This window comes from Pelophylax lessonae, assembly GCF_965119305.1.
Source record: "Pelophylax lessonae genome assembly, chromosome: 2".
NCBI classification, from domain to species: domain Eukaryota; kingdom Metazoa; phylum Chordata; class Amphibia; order Anura; family Ranidae; genus Pelophylax; species Pelophylax lessonae.
In genome coordinates this window covers 734415653-734436460 of record NC_138769.1, presented here as the reverse complement: position 1 = coordinate 734436460, position 20808 = coordinate 734415653, and the positions used below count along the sequence as shown (strand labels likewise).

Genomic DNA, 20808 nt, shown 5'->3' with positions numbered 1-20808 from the left:
ATATATATATATATATATATATATATATATATATATATATATAGTACAACAATTTTTTTTTTTTTTTAATTAAACAAAATCTTGACATGTTATTTTTAGCTGTCATTTTATCCTTTTTATTATTGAATGAAATTTGTATATATTTTTTATTTGTTGGTATTTTGGGCACATTTGGGTGACAATTTCCAGGATCTACTGGCATTTTCCCTCTTCCTCTATTGTTTCCCTTTTCTCTGCAAGACCTGGATATATTTACATATTTTCCTACTCTTTGGGGGGCGGTGCCAGAATTTTGTAGACAAAGACTGACTCCACCCACCCAATTTTCACCAAGTGTCTAACTTATGTGTGATGTGTTCGGCTTTTTACTAACTGATCTTTCAGTTTCTCATCCCTGAACTGACCGATCCTCCCTTCGTACTGAGCTCTGTGTTGTTTACTAACACAGAGGTCTGGGCTCTGAGTGTACGCAGCCAATCAGCAGCTCCCGGGCGTAAGTCAGTGGTCGGGACATGCTGAGCGGCTCTGGCTGTGTACAAGCATGGGCGCGCCCTTAACCCGGGACTGCACAGCGAGGTACGGGTACCTCGCTTTGCCTGAAGAGGGTGCTCACCTGCAGGAGATTGCGGGCGGGTCGTCCACAAGTGCATTGTTTGTTGGTCCTCTCCCCCCCCCCCTCCTTCAGGTGGATGTGTACTTAAAGAGATGGAAATTGTGAATTCCCCCCCCCCTGCGTTTTTTTTTTATTCCTCTCCCCCCCCCCCCACAAGGTGGATGTGTACATAAAGAGATGGAAATTGTGAATCCCCCCCTGCGTTGTGTGTTGGTCCTCTCCCCCCCCCCTCCTTCAGGTGGATGTGTACTTAAAGAGATAGAAATTGAGAATCCCCCCCCCCTGCGTTGTGTGTTGGTCCTCTACCCCCCCCCTCAAGGTGGATGTGTACTTGAGGAGATGGAAATTGTGAATGCCCCCCCCCGCATTGTGTGTTGGTCCCCCCCCCCAAGATGTGTCCTTAAGGAGATGGGAATTGCGAATGCCCCCCCCCCCCGTGTTGTGTGTTGGTCCTCCCCCCCCCAAGGTGGATGTGTACTTGAGGAGATGAAAACTGTGAATGCCCCTCCCCCCTGCATTGTGTGTTGCCCCCCCCCCCCCCCAAGGTGGATGTGTCCTTAAGGAGATGGAAATTGTGAATGCCCCCTGCGTTGTGTGTTGGTCCTTTCCCCCGCCACTTATCACCATAGTAATTTATTAATACGGGTATTCGGATTGCAATGGGTGAGGGGATGGGGGGGGATGGTTGAGGGGATGGTGAGGTTCCATACTTTGTGAATCTGTGTTTATAAAATCTGATCCCCGCTGATATCACTCCGTGTCTATAAATACTATAAATAATAAATAATGGTGCTAGCGAGTCTTCCTCCCTTCCTCCATACATTGCTGCACTGACAGCTCACTGATTTATTATTACACTGACAGCTCACTGATACCCCAAAGATGTATCTTTTTACCTTCCCTCTGCCTGCTTCCTGTCCTCCCCTCTGCACCCTCCTTGACCTCACCTAGCCTCTTTCTGTCCTTCCCTTGGCTTCCTCCTTGACCTCACCTCAGCCTCTTCCTTGACGTCACCTCAGCTTCCTTCCTGTCCTCTCCTCAGCCTCTTCCTTGACCTCACCTCAGCTTCCTTCCTGTCCTCTCCTCAGCCTCTTCCTTGACCTCACCTCAGCTTCCTTCCTGTCCTCTCCTCAGCCTCTTCCTTGACCTCACCTCAGCTTCCTTCCTGTCCTCCCCTCGGTCTCTTCCTTGACCTCACCTCAGCTTCCTTCCTGTCCTCCCCTCAGACTCTTCCTTGACCTCACCTCAGCTTTCTTCCTGTCCTCCCCTCGGTCTCTTCCTTGACTTCACCTCAGCTTCTTTCCTGTCCTCCCCTCAGCCTCTTCCTTGACCTCACCTCAGCTTCCTTCCTGTCCTCTCCTCAGCCTCTTCCTTGACTTCACCTCAGCTTCCTTCCTGTCCTCTCCTCAGCCTCTTCCTTGACCTCACCTCAGCTTCCTTCCTGTCCTCCCCTCTCTTCCTTGACCTCACCTCAGCTTCCTTCCTGTCCTCTCCTCAGCCTCTTCCTGTTCTCCCCTCATCCTCTTCCTTGACCTCACCTCAGCCTCATCCTTGTCCTCATCTCAGCCTCCTCCTTGACCTCACCTCAGCCTCCTTCTGTCCTCCCCTCCTCTTCCTCCTTGACCTCACCTTGGCCTCCTCCTTGACCTCACCTCAGCCTCCCCCTTGACCTCACCTTGGCCTCCTGCTTGACCTCGCCTCGGCCTCCTCCTTGACCATATCATGGCCTCCTCCTTGACCTCACTTTGGCTTCCTTTCTGTCCTCCCCTGGCCTCCTCCTTGACCTCACCTCGGCCTCCTTCCTGTCTTGCATCCAATATAATTAAGTATGACCATTTTGCACCAAGCTCCACCCACAAGTAGCTGTATTTAGGAAGACGGAGCTGCTTTTGTTCTGGTCACTGACCACAGCATATCAGAGTTACCTTTGGCCTCTTTGTTCAGGTCCATCTCGAACTGGATCCCTCTGTAGAGCTCCTGAGAGATGAGCCCATAGGCCACAATCATGACAACGCCGGGAATGAAGAAGAGCATGGTCAGCAGGATGACGTACCTGAGGACACACAGAAACATATTGATTTAAAAGCCAACCAGTCCACGGTGGAACCCAAAAATTCAGTCTTAAAGCTAAACTCCAGGCAAATATAAAAGGCTCAAATATTGCAGTTGATGAATCCATTATTAAATGTGTAGATTTGTATCAGTCTCTTGCAGTCCCAGTACAACAGAACCCAGACTGGAGGAGGGAGAAGCAGCCAAACAGTTGTGGTCCAGTGATTGTATGCTAACACAGGACATGCTGATAGGAGGAGAGAGCAGAGTGATAAATAGATAAGCTCATCCCTTTGCTGCTTCTCCTTCACTGTCCACAGGCTGGAAGTGGGGGGTGGCACAACCAATGCCGGGATATCATCAGCCAGTGCCCGTGGCAAAGATGCCAAATTGCTTTCCCCCACCCCCCTTCATTATGTGCACGCTTATGAGGAGGAGGGGAGGAGAGAGCGCAGCCCGCACCTCCTCCCGGCTCTTCTCCTCTCCTTGCCTCTTCCAGCACTGGGCTGACAGAAGTAGTGATGTCGTTGTCACTACTCCGGTCAGCCTTATAGTAGAAGGAAGTTGCGACGCCCCCCATCTCTACAATGCGCACTGTGCCTAGGGCATCTTCTCCTTCTGCCCACCCCTTGCCCCGGCTCTGGTCACAACAGACAATACATATATACTGAAAATATTTTAATCCTTTCCTATTCTATACAAAACAATTAAAAAGTTGTGGCTATACATACAATTTAAAGAGACCATATGTGACGGTGTTCACCGTCACTGGAATTTAAGGACAGATGGGTGATGGTTTGGATTGCTTCATATTTGTCAGCAATGTCTCCATGTAGAAATATTGAGATTTGTTCCCATTTGCCATGAGGTCTGTGATTTCTGAGTGCTGTGTATATTATATATCTTTCAGTGTCAGAGAGGCTTTCCTTTTGTTTGTGTATTGGGAGGGAATGTGGATTGCCCTGTCTCATGCTGAGTGCTGATGACCTCCCATTGTTCCGTGTCTGGCTATTGTGTACATTGATTGTCCCCTGGGGGCTTCTGTCTCATTACACATAACAGTCCTTCTAATCAAGCTATCGGACCAATCCTTGCTGACTCATTTTGAAGTCCTCATTTGCATGGCTAAGGAGGACCTGAAGGAGAACGCAATGTACTTTGCAATTGACCAATGGGAAAGCGGTTGTTGGGGGCGGGATGTTCCAAATTCTGTATAAAAGTGTGTTGTGTACTTCCAATAAAATGTCTTCCTGTTTGAACTTACATACAGCCTGCCTGGTATTTGTTCTAATGGATTCCGAACGGCACATAGCTGTAGTTCGGATCCTGGAGCCTTGGTTGACCGAACCATCAGACGTTGCGATCTGCAAGCTAACTCACTAGAAACAGAGGAGTGTCGGGAGAGCGGAAGCGAGCGAGCAAGGGTCTCTTTACACCATACATACAGTTAAAAGAGACCCTGATACTCACTGTGAGGACAGACAATGGCAGAGAATGTCGTATCTGTACCCCCACCCCAGCTGCCTTCTCTGCCACCCATCTAACCACCTACAGGTCAGACAGGGTTCCTCAACCCATATAAGGCCCACCAGTGACTTTTCTAACACCAGCTGAGACTTTTCCCCCGGAGCCCTAGGTAAGGTTCCAGTTTTAATCCCCATCCCTTTAATTGACATTGATTGCAGTAGTCACAGAGAAGTTGCCCCATTTGTCTATACTGCTGTGGCCCTATTTTGCATCAACTGCCTACAAGTCCATCTTCCCTTTTTGGGTGCACAGCTTTGACCACTTGCACTATCCCAGTGGTATATTGCAGTAGAATGAAGGTTGTAGCTGGGCCCCCACTGGATATCCACCGGGCCCGGGCTCCTGCCTAGCTTGCCTTGTAGGAAACCCAGCTCTGGTCTGTGTTTTCGAGTTATATTTCTGCTGTTCCTGTCTTTGTTTACTAAGAGAAGCTTATCTGCCATTCAGTAGAGGTGAGGATGTCCTTATCCCAACCGCATTCCCCGAATCGCCGCGCGCAGAGTACATAATTACTCAGCTGAAGGGGAGATTATTGGAGAAGGAGGAAGGAAGGTGTGCAATGTATGACTCTTTACAATTCACCTTTCACCGTGTGCACCAAGCCATCAACACCTGTAGGTTACACACTATTATTATTATACATTTATATAGCTCTGACATATACCGCAGTGCTGTACAGAGATCACTGAGCCAGTCACATCAGTCTCTGTACCAGAGGAGCTTACACTCTAATGTCCCCTCCCACACAGTCACATCAGTCTCTGTACCAGAGGAACTTACACTCTAATGTCCTCCCACAGTCACACACTATTATTATTATACATTATTATAGCTCTGACATATACTGCTGTACAGAGATCACTGAGTCAGTCACATGAGACTCTATACCAGAGGAGCTTACACTCCAATGTCCCCCCACAGTCACACACTATTCTCATACATTTATTTAGCTCTGACATATACCGCAGTGCTGTACAGAGATCACTGAGCCAATCACATCAGTCTCTGTACCAGAGGAGCTTACACTCTAATGCCCCCTCCCCCACAGTCACATCAGTCTCTGCACCAGAGGAGCTTACACTCTAATGTCCCCTCCCCCACAGTCACATCAGTCTCTGTACCAGAGGGGCTTACACTCTAATATCCCCCCACAGTCACATACTATTATTATTATTATGCGCAGAACACACAATAGTTAAAGTAATATTTCTGCTGTTCCTGTCTTTGTTTACTAAGAGAAGCTTATCTGACATTCGGTAGAGGTGGTGATGTCCTTATCCCAACCACATTCCCCGACCCACCGTCCTTACCCGGGTGAGCGCAGAGTACATAATTACTCAGCTGAAGGGGAGATTATCGGAGAATGAAGAAGGAAGGTGTGCAATGTATGATTCTTCACTATTCACCTTTCACCGTGTGCACCAAGCCATCAAACTCTGTAGGCTACACACTATTATTATTATACATTTATATATCTCTGACATATACCGCAGTGCTGTACAGAGATCACTGAGCCAATCACATCAGTCTCTGTACCAGAGGAGCTTACACTCTATTGTCCCCTCACCCACAGTCACACACTATTATTATACATTTATATAGCTCTGACATATACCGCAGTGCTGTACAGAGATCACTGAGCCAGTCACATCAGTCTCTGCACCAGAGGAGCTTACACTCTAATGTCCCTCCACAGTCACACACTATTATTATTATACATTTATATAGCTCTGACATATACCGCAGTGTTGTACAGAGAACACTGAGCCAGTCACATCAGTCTCTGTACCAGAGGAGCTTACACTCTAATGTCCCCCCACAGTCACATCAGACTCTGTACCAGAGTGGTTGTGTGTGCTGCAGCTCTCCCTCTCTTCAGACACCAGGGGGTGAGGTGAGTAACCTTGCCCCAGTGAGGATGGGAGATTCTGGGGATGACCCGGGCGATGGGCCCCTTTAGGGATCTGGCCTGCGATCCCAAACCACATCTTCACCTGAAGACCTCGGTTATGGTCCTCAAAAGGGGGAATTGACCCCGCTTTTAGACATCGGGTTGCTGATAATTTAAAGAGAATAAAGAAGGAGGAGGAAAAGATGGTTAGTCTGAAAGGTGACTACAGGAAAAAGAAAGCTGTGCCGGATAAAGCGTGGAGCAAGAAGCGACAGAGTCTGAAACCGGAGGTTAAAGTTTTGGAGGATGCCATAAAGAGGCAGCAGAATCTGGTCAAAGCACTGAATGACAAAAGTAGAGTATTCAAGGATTGAGGAAAGGTTTCAGAAAATGAGGGATGACACCAGTCGCAGAAAGGCATCAGCAGTGGCAGTACAGGTGAAGAGTGACGAGGGGGTCCTGGATGCTGCCCCTGAAACCCTATACACCTCAGGATCTGCTTTACAAGAGGAAATGGCAGCCTCTGCCTCCGTCCCTCCCCAGCAGGCAGGAGGAACAGCACAGGAGGTAGAGGAAAATGGCAGACGGCTGCTAAACATTATTCATGAGATGGAGTCTCCCTTAAGTGGAAGAACCTTTTGCTCTTCTGCAGATGAGGGTGATGGCGAGGGCTCTGTACCTGGTCCTGTAACGGTAAAAGTGACAGAAAATCCATGCTTTGTAAAAACTGTCAGTATGGACTCCAGTGTGCAGAGCAGAGTTTTGGAGGGAAAACCTCCTGTGTCTGCACAGGGCTCTGCATGGAAGATAACTGCTTTGCCTGCAGGACTGGACTCTTATACTAAGATGTCTGTGACTCTGGACTCTGCTACTATCAAGTATGTGTCTCTGGACAATGACAGTAAGCAATGTATGACTCTGAACTCTGCTGGGAGGGAAGGGGAAGGGATCTGCCATTTTTTCTGAACAATCCCTACTGGTAGCTGCAGGTGCAGCAGAAAATGGTGGGAAGGGAAATGGCAGCTGCACTGTGAAAGGTGTTACTGAAATACCAGGAAGAGTGACAAGAAGTGGAAGGCTTTTACCTGAGAGGAGTATGCTGGGGGAGGAGGAGGTGAAGACAGCAGCATCTGGTGTGACTGGGTCTAACGGGTGCAGTAGTGCCACAGATGTGAAAATGTATGTGAATGATGAAGCTGCTTGTAATGCTGGAATAGTGGAATGTATGGGTGTTGGTGGATGGAGTGACAGCTGATGCTGCTGCCTCTGATAGTGATTTGCAGATTCTTAGACTCCTGCAACCAATGGTGCAGCTTTGAGGTCTGGAGCTTATAATCCTGCTGATAAAACCTATGCTGGGGCTCTGGCTGGGATGAGGAGGTCACATCAGGTGGGCAGCTCAGGTGGAAGGGTGGGGTGGGGGTACCCCCACTATAAGGAGGTTGGTTGTAGACAGGATTTTGGTGATGGGTTTCAAGGACGGCATCTTTGCTTTAACCATTCCGGTAGGCTCCTTTGAGTATGATCTGTCATTGTTCGCCCCGAGTCTCTCGATGTGTTTTGGGAGAAGTATGAACATGTGTATAGGGGTCTGCCAGAGTGGGAGGGGCTTGTCTCAAAACGTGTCTCATGCTAACCTCTTGTGAAGAATTTCACCATCCTGGTAAGGAATGAATTGATCCCTTCTGCTGAACTGTTTGTCTGGCTGAGAAGATGTGGGGAGCTTCTGATCCCATTGAAGAAGATTGTGGATGAGAGGGGCATATGGACAGGTGGGATGAGGTTGCTTGTGTGTGGGAATTTGGTCCAGCATCTTCCCTCTTCAGCCTTCATTGGGAAGGATAGGATTGTTTTTTTTACCCTGGGCAGCCCAAGCTCTGTAATAAGTGCAATTCTTGGGGTCATTTTGCCTCCTCATGTCCAGAGACAAAGTGCTCTCTGTATCAGGGCACTGGGCATCTGGCTAAGGATTGCAATAAGATCAAATGCAATCTTTGTGATGAGTTTGGGCATGCGTTCAGCCAGTGCCCTGGGGCCTTGCATAACCAGTCAGCCTTGGTGGAAGAGTTTTTTCGCCTGGACATGGAGGAGGCAGAGGAGAGAGGGGCTGTTTCAGGGGTCCCTAATGTCTCTGTCCCTGTTGTCTCTGTGGAAGCAGCGTCAGATGGTCCGTCCAATATTGTGTCATCCCCTTCGTGCCCGAGTCTCTGTCTGTGGATGTTGTCTCTGAGCCTCCTGTGTCAGGTCTTTTGAGACGCATCGGGATTTTGATTTTGAGACACTTTTTCTAGTTAGCTTAGTAGTCCATTACTTCACGTGGAATGCACGGTGTCAAGTTTCCACTCGGAAAAAAGACTTCCTGGTCGAGGTGGTGGTGCACAACATTCTGGGTGAGGTTGGGAAGATACGGGGTCTTGAGAAGGACAGGTGGTGACCGGGAGCCTGGAAAAAGGCGTGAAGGAATGTCAGCTCCCCGTAGCTGCTGTCTGTCAGTCTCTGGGTGTGCGGCTTTTCTTTCTGTCTTTTCACGTCCCCTAGATTTTTATAGGATCAGATTTTTGGAAAAAGGCTGCATGCATGGGACCCATATGTAATTGTTTCTTAGCCTGAGGGTGTGTTTAGGTGGAGGTTAGGGCTTTGTTGTGCATTATAATAATATATGTCTTGGTTTGTATATTTTGTTCTGTGTATGTTTTTTCCTGGCAAAAAAGGCCACTTTGTTTTCTATGCTGAAGTAAGCCATTTTTTTTTGTTTGTATATAATTTTATTTATTTTGTATATATGTAAATATGTTTTTATTATGTTGTATGTTTTAACCTCTTTACGACCGCCCGCCGCAGATGTACTGCGGCAGGCAGCCGCTCCTGCGCAAACTGCCGTAACTGTACATCGGTCGCGAGCAGCAGGCTAGGGGGCGAGCGTATGCCGCTGGCGGCGGGCTCCCACCCCCACTCGTCAGCGGGGAAGCCGATGCAGCGGGCAGGCAGCTCCGATTGCCGCCTGACACCCGCGATCGTTCCCCGCTGAGAGAGAAGAACGGTCAACTGTTGTAAACACAGCCGACCGTTCTTCTCCCTGGAATGATCACAGAGCGCCTGCGATCCTTCTATATAGGATCACATGTCTCTAAGGTCATTCCATAAGCCCCGCCCCCCCATACAGTTAGAATCACTCCCCTAGGCTCACATTTAACCCCTGGGTCACCCACAGAGTTACCCCCTTCCCTGCCAGTGTCATTATTACAGTGACAGTGCATATTTTTTAGCACTGATTACTGTAGTAATGTCACTGGTCCCCCCAAAAGTGTCAAAAATGTCAGTTAGGGGTCAGATCTGTCTGCAGTCCCGCAAAAAAATCGCAGATCGCCGCCATTACTAGTAAAATAAAAAACAATAAAAACAACATAAATCTTTCCCGTAGTTTGTAGACGCGATAACTTTTGCGCAAACCAATCAAAATACACTTACTGTGATTTTTGTTATCAAAAATACGTAGCAGAAAACAAATTGGCCTAAAATGTTAAAAAAATTTGATACATTTTTTTTTTGGGGGGGGGGGGGAGAATGTCATAAAGCAGAATGTGAAAAATATTGATTTTCAGAATTATCGCTCTCTTTTTTGTGTATAGCGCAAAAAATAAAAATCGCACAGGTGATCAAAAACCACCAAAAGAAAGGACGTAAATTTTGTTTGGGTACAGCGTCGCACGACCGCGCAATTGTCCGTTTAAGTCATGCAGTGCCAAGTTGAAAAAAGTGGCCTGGTCATTAAGGGGGCAAATCCATCCGGTCTTAAAGTGCTTAATAAACAAAAATTTACACTCTCACTCCATTCCCCCCCAGTCGCACACTATTAGGCCTCATGCACACTGGACGTTATAAAAACGCCAGTAGCTTGGTAGTGAATTTTTCAACATTTTTTTTAGCTTTTTTTAGCTAAAAATCACCTCTCTGCTCTTATAGTAAATCCCACTTTCCCACAATGCAATGCATGGCAGAATTGCATTGCATGGGTGTTCACACCCATGCGATAAGATATAGGTGCGGGGGGAAGGGTCCTACAACATCTTGGTGCAAATGTTGACCCTTTTTTTCCTGCAGATGCGATTCTGTTAAGCTCACTGCATTTTGCAATCTTTTTTGGGGGGTCATTCATGGAACATTAAGCCCCCATTCACATCGGGCAGATTTGACATGTCAAATCGCAATGCCAAATCAGAGCCTTTTGCCGGCAATGTCACTGTCCGAATTGGTGCAACCCTGACTTTGCGGCGCTGCACTGATTCCCAAAAGTAGTTTCTGCATTACTTTTGGCAACTTTAGGGCGATAGACATCTGTGCATGAACCCGTACAGATGTCTGTCAAATTGCCCCCCCACCCAAAGTCGCACTGACATGCGAGTTTAAAATTTTGCGCATTCAGCTGAATGATTTCAAACTCCGCCCTCAGTTTGAAGCGGTGACGGCAATAGGCTCCAATTTGACGTGCGATTCGACATGACTAATCGCTTGCCCAATCGGCACAATGTCAACAGGGCTTCATGTTCCATGAACGATACCCCGAAACAGATTGCAAAATGCAGTGCGATTGCCAGAATTGCATTGCATGGGTGTTCACACCCAAGTAATGCGATTAGGTGTGGAGAAAAAAAGGGTCCTACAATATTGTGGTGCAAATGTGATGCAATTTGAGCCACACAAAATATATGTCTCAAATCACATTGCACAGACATCACATGCGATGTGCACAGGATTGCAATGCGTTTTGGTGCAAATCACATGCAGTGTTCAGCATGCACCAGTGTGACCCCAGGCTATGTTCCATCAACGACACCTCCAAACACAACCCAGGCTTGAAAAAAAGCAATAGAATAAAAAACGTCACAAAACGCCAGTTAGCAGCGCTTTTTGGCGCTTATAAATGCCACTCAAAACCAACTAGTTTTCGATTTTTTTTTACAGCCAGAAAACGCCCCTGCCAAAAATTGCTGATAACAGCCTGTGTGTGCATGGAGACATAGGAGAACATGCCGGGGAGACATAGGAGAACATGCTGGGGAGACATAGGAGAACATGCTGGGGGCACTCATAGGAGAACATGCCAGGGAGACATAGGAGAACATGGCGGGGAGACCTAGGAGAACATGCTGGGGAGACATAAGAGAACATGCCAGAGAGACATAAGAGAACATGCCAGAGAGACATAAGAGAACATGCCGGGGAGACATAGGAGAACATGCTGGGGGAGACATAGGAGAACATGCCAGGGAGACATAGGAGAACATGCCAGAGAGACATAAGAGAACATGCCGGGGAGACATAGGAGAACATGCTGGGGGAGACATAGGAGAACATGCCAGGGAGACATAGGAGAACATGCCAGAGAGACATAAGAGAACATGCCGGGGAGACATAGGAGAACATGCTGGGGGAGACATAGGAGAACACGCTGGGGAGACATAGGAGAACATGCCAAGGAGACATAGGAGAACATGGCGCGGGAGACCTAGGAGAACATGCCTGGGAGACCTAGGGGAACATGCCGGGGAGACCTAGGAGAACATGCCAGAGAGACATAAGAGAACATGCCAGAGAGACATAAGAGAACATGCCGGGGAGACATAGGAGAACATGCTGGGGAGACATAGGAGAACATGACCGAAGAGACCTAGGAGAACATGCCGGGGAGATCTAGGAGAACATGCCGGGGAGACCTAGGAGAACATGCCGGGGAGACCTAGGGGAACATGCTGGGGAGACCTAGGGGAACATGCTGGGGAGACCTAGGGGAACATGCTGGGGAGACATAGGAGAACATGCTGGGGGAGACATAGGAGAACATGCTGGGGGAGACATAGAAGAACATGCTGGGGAGAAATAGGAGAACATGCTGGGGGAGACATAGGAGAACATGCTGGGGGAGATATAGGAAAACATGCTGGGGGAGACATAGGAGAACATGCCGGGGAGACATAATAGGAGAACATGCTGGGGGAGACATAGGAGAACATGCTGGGGGAGACATAGGAGAACATGCTGAGGAGACATAGGAGAACATGCTGGGGAGACATAAGAGAACATTCTGGGGAGACATATGAGAAAATGCTGGGGGAGACATAGGAGAACATGCTGGGGGAGACATAGGAGAACATGCTGGGGGAGACATAGGAGAACATGCTGGGGGAGACCTAGGAGAACATGCTGGGGAGACATAGGAGAACATGCTGGGGGAGACATAGGAGAACATGCCGGGGAGACCTAGGAGAACATGCCGGGGAGACCTAGGGTAAATGCTGGGGAGACATAGGAGAACATGCTGGGGAGACACAGGAGAGCATGCCGGGTAGACATAGGAGAACATCCTGGGGAGACATAGGAGAACATGCCAGAGAGACATAAGAGAACATGCCAGGGTGACATAGGAGAACATGCTGGGGAGACACAGGAGAGCATGCCGGGGAGACATAGGAGAACATGCCAGGGTGACATAGGAGAACATGCCGGGGTGACATAGGAGAACATGCCAGGGTGACATAGGAGAACATGCCGGGGTGACATAGGAGAACATGCCGGGGTGACATAGGAGAACATGCCGGGGTTACATAGGAGAACATGCTGGGGAGACATAGGAGAACATGCCAGAGAGACATAAGAGAACATGCCAGGGTGACATAGGAGAACATGCCGGGGAGACATAGGAGAACATGCCGGGGTGACATAGGAGAACATGCCGGGGTGACATAGGAGAACATGCCGTGGAGACATAGGAGAACATGCTGGGGGAGACCTAGGAGAACATGCCGGGGAGACCTAGGAGAACATCCCGGGGAGACCTAGGAGAACATGCCGGGGAGACCTAGGAGAACATGCCGGGGAGACCTAGGGTAAATGCTGGGGAGACACAGGAGAACATCCTGGGGTGACATAGGAGAACATGCCGGGGTGACATAGGAGAACATGCTGGGGAGACACAGGAGAGCATGCCGGGGAGACACAGGAGAGCATGCCGGGGAGACATAGGAGAACATGCCAGGGTGACATATGAGAACATGCCGGGGTGACATAGGAGAACATGCCGGGGTGACATAGGAGAACATGCTGGGGTTACATAGGAGAACATGCTGGGGAGACATAGGAGAACATGCCAGAGAGACATAAGAGAACATGCCAGAGTGACATAGGAGAACATGCTGGGGTGACATAGGAGAACATTCCGGGGTGACATAGGAGAACATTCCGGGGTGACATAGGAGAACATGCTGGGGAGACACAGGAGAGCATGCCGGGGAGACACAGGAGAGCATGCTGGGGAGACATAGGAGAACATGCCAGGGTGACATATGAGAACATGCCGGGGTGACATAGGAGAACATGCTGGGGTGACATAGGAGAACGTGCTGGGGAGACATAGGAGAACATGCCAGAGTGACATAGGAGAACATGCCGGGGTGACATAGGAGAATATTCCGGGGTGACATAGGAGAACATGCTGGGGAGACATAGGAGAACATGCTGGGGGAGACATAGGAGAACATGCTGGGGGAGACATAGGAGAACATGCCGGGGGAGACATAGGAGAACATGCTGGGGAGACATAGGAGAACATGCTGGGGGAGACATAGGAGAACATGCCGGGGTGATATAGGAGAACATGCCGGGGAGACATAGGAGAACATGCCGGGGAGACAAAGGAGAACATGCCGGGGAGACATAGGAGAACATGCCGGGGAGACATAGGAGAACATGCTGGGGAGACATAGGAGAACATGCTGGGGAGACATAGGAGAACATGCTGGGGAGACATAGGAGAACATGCCGGGGAGACATAGAAGAACATGCTGGGGAGACATAGAAGAACATGCTGGGGAGACATAGGAGAACATGCTGGGGAGACATAGGAGAACATGCTGGGGAGACATAGGAGAACATGCTGGGGAGACATAGGAGAACATGCTGGGGAGACATAGGAGAACATGCTGGGGAGACATAGGAGAACATGCTGGGGAGACATAGGAGAACATGCTGGGGAGACATAGGAGAACATGCTGGGGAGTTTATTGGCTGGAGAAAAAAACGTCTGATGCCAAAAACAGCCGCTGTATAAACGCCCCCCGTGTGCATGTGGCCTTATTATTATGAATTGATATACAGTAGCTTTAACATATACTGTAGTGCTGTACAAAGAACACTGAGCCAGTCACATGTCTCTGTACCAGAGGAGCTTACACTTTAATGTCCCCCCCACAGTCACATCAGTCTCTGTTCCAGGCGAGCTTACACTCTAATGTCCCCCCACAGTCACACACTATTATACTTTAATATAGCTCTGACATATTCTGTAGTGCTGTAAAGACAACATTGAGCCAATCACATCAGTCCTCGCCCCCAGAAGAGCTCTTGCTATTCTGTACAATGATATACAATGTAAGCGCAGATTGTCCCCGTACACACTATGACCATGAGTCAGGAGGACGCCAGGAATATCTTACCATGCCTGCTGCACTTGGTTATTGGGCCACCTGAGGCGGCACTGGTAGCCCTCGATGTTCTCCTTCTTAGTGAAGGCCACCAGCCTGTTGTAGACCAGGTACGGGATCATGATGATGATGGAAAGGATCCAGGTGGCAGCGATCACCTTGTAGGCGTGGGAGCGGGTCTGCCATACACGGGACTGCAGGGGGTTGCAGATGGCACTGTAGCGTTCAATGGCGATGGCCACGAGGTTGAAAGTGGACACACTGACAGAGATACCTGTACAGAGAGGAAACAAGGGAACTGCTCAGTGGTTGAACTGAGATATAGTTTTACAAACACACAGCCAGTCCCCAGACAGTAAAGTATGATTTAGGGCCTGCACTGATTCCCTTTCGTTTGCATTAGAACTGTTTCTACCACCATACAAGCAAATGAGAAATGAAAGGTGGCTTGAAGCAGCTTGGTGCAGGTCATAGATGGTCAACTGCACATCGAAATAGGCTAACTGTAGGCCATAGGAGGTCAACTGCTGGTCAGAAGGAGGCCAACTGCAGATCAGAAGGAGGTCAACTGCAGATCAGAAGGAGGTCAACTGCAGATCAGAAGGAGGCCAACTGCAGATCAGGAGGAGGTCAACTGCAGATCAGAAGGAGGTCAACTGCAGATCAGAAGGAGGTCAACTGCAGGTCATAGGAGATCAATTACTGGTCATAGCAAGTAAAGTGCAGGCCATAGAAGATCATCTGCTGGTTAGAAGGTCAACTACAGATCGAAAGGAGGTTAAATACAGGTCATGGGTGGTTGAATGCAGATCATGGCAGTTCTACTGGTCACAGTAGGTAAAGTGCAGGGCATATGAGATCAACTGCAGGCCAGAAGGAGATCAAATGCAGGTCAAAGTAGGTCAATGACTGGTCATAGCAAGTAAAGTTTAGGCCATAGGAGGTCATCTGCTGGTCAGAGGGGGTCATCTGCAGATCAGGAGGTCATCTGCAGATCAGAAGGATGTTAATTGCAAGTCATAGGGGGTCAATTGCAGGTCATAGGAGATCAATTACTGGTTATAGCAAGTTAAGTGCAGTCCATAGGTCATCTTCTGGTTAGAAGTTTAAGATCAGAAGGTTTTGCAGGTCATAGGGGTCAACTGTAGAACATAGCAGTTCAACTACTGGTAATAATAGGTGAAGTAAAGGTCATAGGAGATCAACTGCAGGTCAGAAGGAGGTCAACTAGGTCAAAGGATGTCAGCAACAGGTCATAGTAGTTTAACTTCAAGTCATAAGAAGTCAATGGCAGTTCAGAAGAATGTCTTCTCCAGGTCAGAAGCACCTCGGATGGAACTCAGAAGCACCCCTAAACTGATCTCTTATACATGCCCAAATATCATTATAGAAGTTGGTGCCTTTCCATTGTATAAAAGTCCAGCTCTGCATTTCAATATCTTACCAGGACATTTACAACAAAGACTAATGCCTCGTACACACGCAACGATTATTATATACGTCTTTTGTCCAGTGTTGTTGTGTTGGTTGAAATGTGCTCTAGACTGCACACGAATTTTCTCTGCCAACAAAAACCAACTTCAGAAGTGATGTCATGTGCTGGTTTACTTTCCGTGTGTTTTTTCTTCTCTGAGCATGCCCAGTCTTCCTCATCAGATTTTTCTCTGCCGAAATCTGTACTGACTGACGGAAAATCGGCCATTCTGTTGACGGCCAACAAAAATTTTATAGCATGCACACCAGATTTTGTTCGGCCGAAGAGTCGGTTGTCGGAAGCATCATACTAACAAGCCGAAAATCGGCCGATCGGATGTTGGCCGAAAATTAACGGCCAACTATTGATGCGTGTGTACGAGGCATAACATTTACAGTGAGTGATAACATAGAAACCTCAGTATTAAAGACACTGGAACTATTATAAGTAAAACTGTGGTTGTGGGCTTCTGGATTTATCCATATTGCAAGAAATCCCACCAAAAGTATAGTTACAATTATATGGAATACAGTTCACAAATGTCTGGTTATAAAGTAGCTCACTAAATGGAGTTGAGTTTGATTTTAATTATTGTCAATTAGTGCAAAGTTGTGTAGATGGGCATGTGCAAAGGTTTTCAGGTCCATTTAGCATGCATTAGAGATCAGTTTGGGTGCTTCTTATTTTCATCTCAGGTGCATCTGACCTGCAGATGACCTATTTTCGATCGACAGTTGACCTCTTATATCCTGAAGTTGAGCTGTTGAACATCATTTGACCTGCAGTTGAATTCCTTCTGACCTACCGCTTACCTCCTATGACCGGCACCTCACCTACTATGACCAGTAGCTGAACTCTGCAGTTGGCCTCCTATGACCTACAATTAACCTTCTTCCGATCTGCAGTGTACTTCCTCTGGAAGTTGATACCTCTTTGTGTTTCCAAGGGAAGGAACCCCTGTCAGATATTCATTACTGCCTTTGTCTCCATTACTGAGATCTTTAATCTTCGCGTGGACCATTGTCATCAGAACATAAATAGAGGGGAAATCTTCCAATGGGGATACCTGATCCAATGACAGCTGAGGGTAATAATAAATGGCTTTTGCCTTCTCTTTCTTTACCCAGAGGCAACAGTACACACCACATAGATGGAATTTATTATAATTATTGTCAGTTAGTGCAACATTGTGTAGATGGGCATGTGCAAAGGTTTTCAGGTCCATTTAGCATGCATTAGAGATCAGTTGGGGTTCTCCTTATTTTCATCTCAGATGCATCTGACCTGCAGATGACCTATTTTCGACCGACAGTTGACCTCTTATAGCCTGAAGTTGACCTTTTGAACATCATTTGACCTGCAGTTGAACTCCTTCTGACCTACAGCTTACCTCCTATAACCGACACCTCACCCACTATGACCAGTAGCTAAACTCCTATGATCTGCAGTTGGCCTCCTATGACCTACAATTAACCTTCTTCCGATCTGCAGTGTACTTCCTCTGGAAGTTGATACCTCTCTTTATGTCTCCAAGGGATGGAACCCCTGTCAGATATTCATTACTGCCTTTGTCTCCATTACTGAAATCTTTAATCTTCAGGTGGACCATTGTCATCAGAACATAAATAGAGGGGAAATCTTCCAATGGGGATACCTGATCCAATGACTGCTGAGGGTAATAATAAATGGCTTTGGCCTTCTCTTTCTTTATACATAGATGGAATTTCCAGAATCTTCCACTCCCTTCTCTTGTAATTGGTTCAGTATTAGAATTCAGAACAGAGCTTAGAGTCAAAATACATCCTCATCCTCAGCAACGCCCTTGGTTTTCTCTGTACTATTTGTAGACATGTGTGATTCGCTTTGTTACGAATCAAAATTCAGACTAAATTTTTTGTTATTCAGAGATTCAGATGTATCCAAATTTCTGAATCACATTAGTAATAAATTTGAACTAATCTGAAAAAAAATTCTAACGAAACAACGAGTTAGAAAGAAATTAATATGAATTAAAAAAATTTGGAAACGAATTTGAATTAGAAAAAAAAATTGAATTTGAAATGGAAACATATTGCAATAAATACAGTAAAGTATAAAAGTGAAAAAAGATTATGATAAGACTAGAAAATAATAGAATATTAAAAAAAAAATTAGAAAAGATTGGAGTAGCAAGGCATAGAATGGAATAGAATGAATATAGCCGTATGGCCCCTGTCTCCAAGGGGAGCTATCTCGGGTGCCCGGCGGACATCGCGGCTGCCTGGCCCGCTGATTGTCTCCCCCTGTAGCCAATCGGCGCGTGCGTGCGCCTCCAGCGGAGCGCGTGCACCTCCCATTAGCAGTCCCGTAAAAAGACGTACATGTACGTCGTTTCGTGGGACAGAGCCGACCTGCCGTATAAGTACGGTGACTGGTCGGCAAGTGGTTAATGAACAGATCTGAAACTAAATTAAACAAATGTTTTCGTCCTGCACATGTCTACTTGCAAGGGAACCTAATTGTCTAAAGGCATGGTGAGGTACATTGTTCTTTGGTATAATACTGGTGCTGATCATGTTCTTATAGGGAACAGAAAATATCCCATTTAGCACTTCATTGAGTACAATGGAATGATCTATCTCAGTATTTCCATGACAGGAGCAGGTACATACAATATACAGCTAAAAGTTTCTGGAAACCTGATTATCACACCTACTAAATGGCCTTCTAAGCAAAGAGGAACCCTTGAAATACCTTTCCGGTCTCAGGGAATCCCTGTTTAAAATGACTATATCTATAAATTATTATCCATTACTGTGATGGTCAGTAGGAAGAATGCTCCTTACACTTATGGTCATTGGGAAGAATTACACCCTTACAGATAGCTAAAAAGATTATTGGTGTCAGTGGGAACTCATCTGAGAAGCAGAAATTGCTCATTGCTCAAGGAGCCCCAAGCAACCTCTGGAGGAACCTTAGGGTTCTATAGAACCTTGGTTGAGAAACCCTGAACTAGAGTATCCCTAACCTCAACCCTACTGAAAAGCTTTGGGATGAATTGGAATAACAATTGTGAGCCAGCTCTTCTCAACCAACATCAGAATCTGAGCTCACAAATGGTGGCCTGTTCCATAAAGACATGGTTTGGTGTGGAGGAACTAGAGTGTCCATGACCTCAACCCTACTGAACAGTTTTGGAATGAGTTGGAGCGCTGATTGTGAGCCTGGTTTTCTCATCTAACATCAGCATCCAATCTCAAAAATGATGGCCAGCTCCATAAAGACATGGTTTGACCAGTTTGGTGTGAAGGAACCTCAACCCTACTGAACAGCTTTGGGATGAATTGGAATGACAATTGTGAGCCAGCTCTTCTAATCCAACAGAATCTGAGCTCACAAATGGTGGCCAGTTCCATAAAGGGATGGTTTGTTGTGCAGGAACTAGAGTGTCCATGACCTCAACCCTACTGAACAGTTTTGGAATGAGTTGGAGCGCTGATTGTGAGCCTGGTTTTCTCATCTAACATCAGCATCCAATCTCAAAAATGGTGGCCAGCTCCATAAAGACATGGTTTGACCAGTTTGGTGTGGAGGAACTTCAACCTCAACCCTACTGAACACATTTTGGGTGGATTAAAGCACCTGACCTGACCTCACAAATGTTCTTTTGGCTGAATGGTCTCAAATCCCTATAGACACACTACAACATTTTTAAAGAAAGTGTTCCCAGGAGAGTGGAGGTTAAGAAGTGGGCCAACTTCTTTTATTGTCCATGGTTTTGCAATGGGATGTCCATCAAGTTCCTGTTATTGTGATGGCAAGGGGTCCATAGCTTTTGACCATAAAAATAGGAAGGGATTTATTTCTTACCCATGAAGTAGGCAGCCGTCTTGCAGATGACCTCTCCAAAGATGAAGTCGCCCATGAGGTTGGGGATTAGGGTGAAGGGCATACACAGAAGAGCCACCATGATGTCACTAACAGCTAGGGAGAGCAAGAAGGAGTTGGTGATGGTGCGCAGGCGTTTGTTCATGACCAGAACGATGATGATGAGTGTATTTCCAAAGACGCTGAGAAGGAAGATGATGCAGTAGAGGAGAATCCGCACCCAATTCAGATCTGAAACAACAAAATCTTTAATTAATCCAAAAATCTATTAAAATGAAGGAACATCATTTACCATTTCTTAGGGGCAATCTGCAACTGAAAGAACTCTACTGGCAGCCACGCACACCTTTATGTGTCATAGCTCTGACCATTCACTTAAATCCATTTAATTATGTAGCACCCTCCTAGATAGGTGCTAGGTTAAAAGAATTGTTATGCTCCATCTGCTTATCAGGGGAGCTTGATCTGTTAGTCATGCCTGTTGCATGTGTCCATGTGTGATTTATCTGGTCTGAGGGAGTTTCCCCACTGTATCCAATAGGGGAGCCTGTTGGACAGTAGAGGAAACCTAGCCAGTAGCAAATGGGCTACTGGAAGGGGACCACTCCAGTGAGCTCAGAGGACAGAAGGTCAGCTCACACAGTTAGCAAGAGTAAAGGGGGTGCCAAGTAGAACCCTGAAGAGTAAGAGTAAAGGGGGTGCCAAGTAGAACCCTGAAGAGTAAGAGTAAAGGGGGTGCCAAGTGGGGCCCTGAAAAGTAATCTACTACATAGTTCGCCTTTCAAATACTTCACTTCAGTGGCAAGGTGAAGAAGCGGCCTTGCCGCACTCAATTTACCTAGAAGTCCTCCAGTTGTGTATAGTTCATAAAGGTGGAGTATCCCACTCATCCCTTCTCCCATCCCAA

The 20808-nt window shown here is 47.1% G+C and overlaps 1 protein-coding gene across 1 annotated transcript in view; it reads right to left on the bottom strand.

Annotated features, from left to right (window-relative positions):
- LOC309545624 (cholecystokinin receptor-like) overlaps positions 1–20808 on the bottom strand; it is a 133172-nt gene that overhangs the window by 6847 nt on the left and 105517 nt on the right. The window contains exons 2-4 of the mRNA XM_082244874.1: positions 19884–20132; positions 14573–14834; positions 2539–2666 (exon numbers count right to left, since the gene is read on the bottom strand). Coding sequence (XP_082101000.1) covers positions 2539–2666; positions 14573–14834; positions 19884–20132 — 639 coding nt within the window. The remainder of the gene's footprint in view (positions 1–2538; positions 2667–14572; positions 14835–19883; positions 20133–20808) is intronic.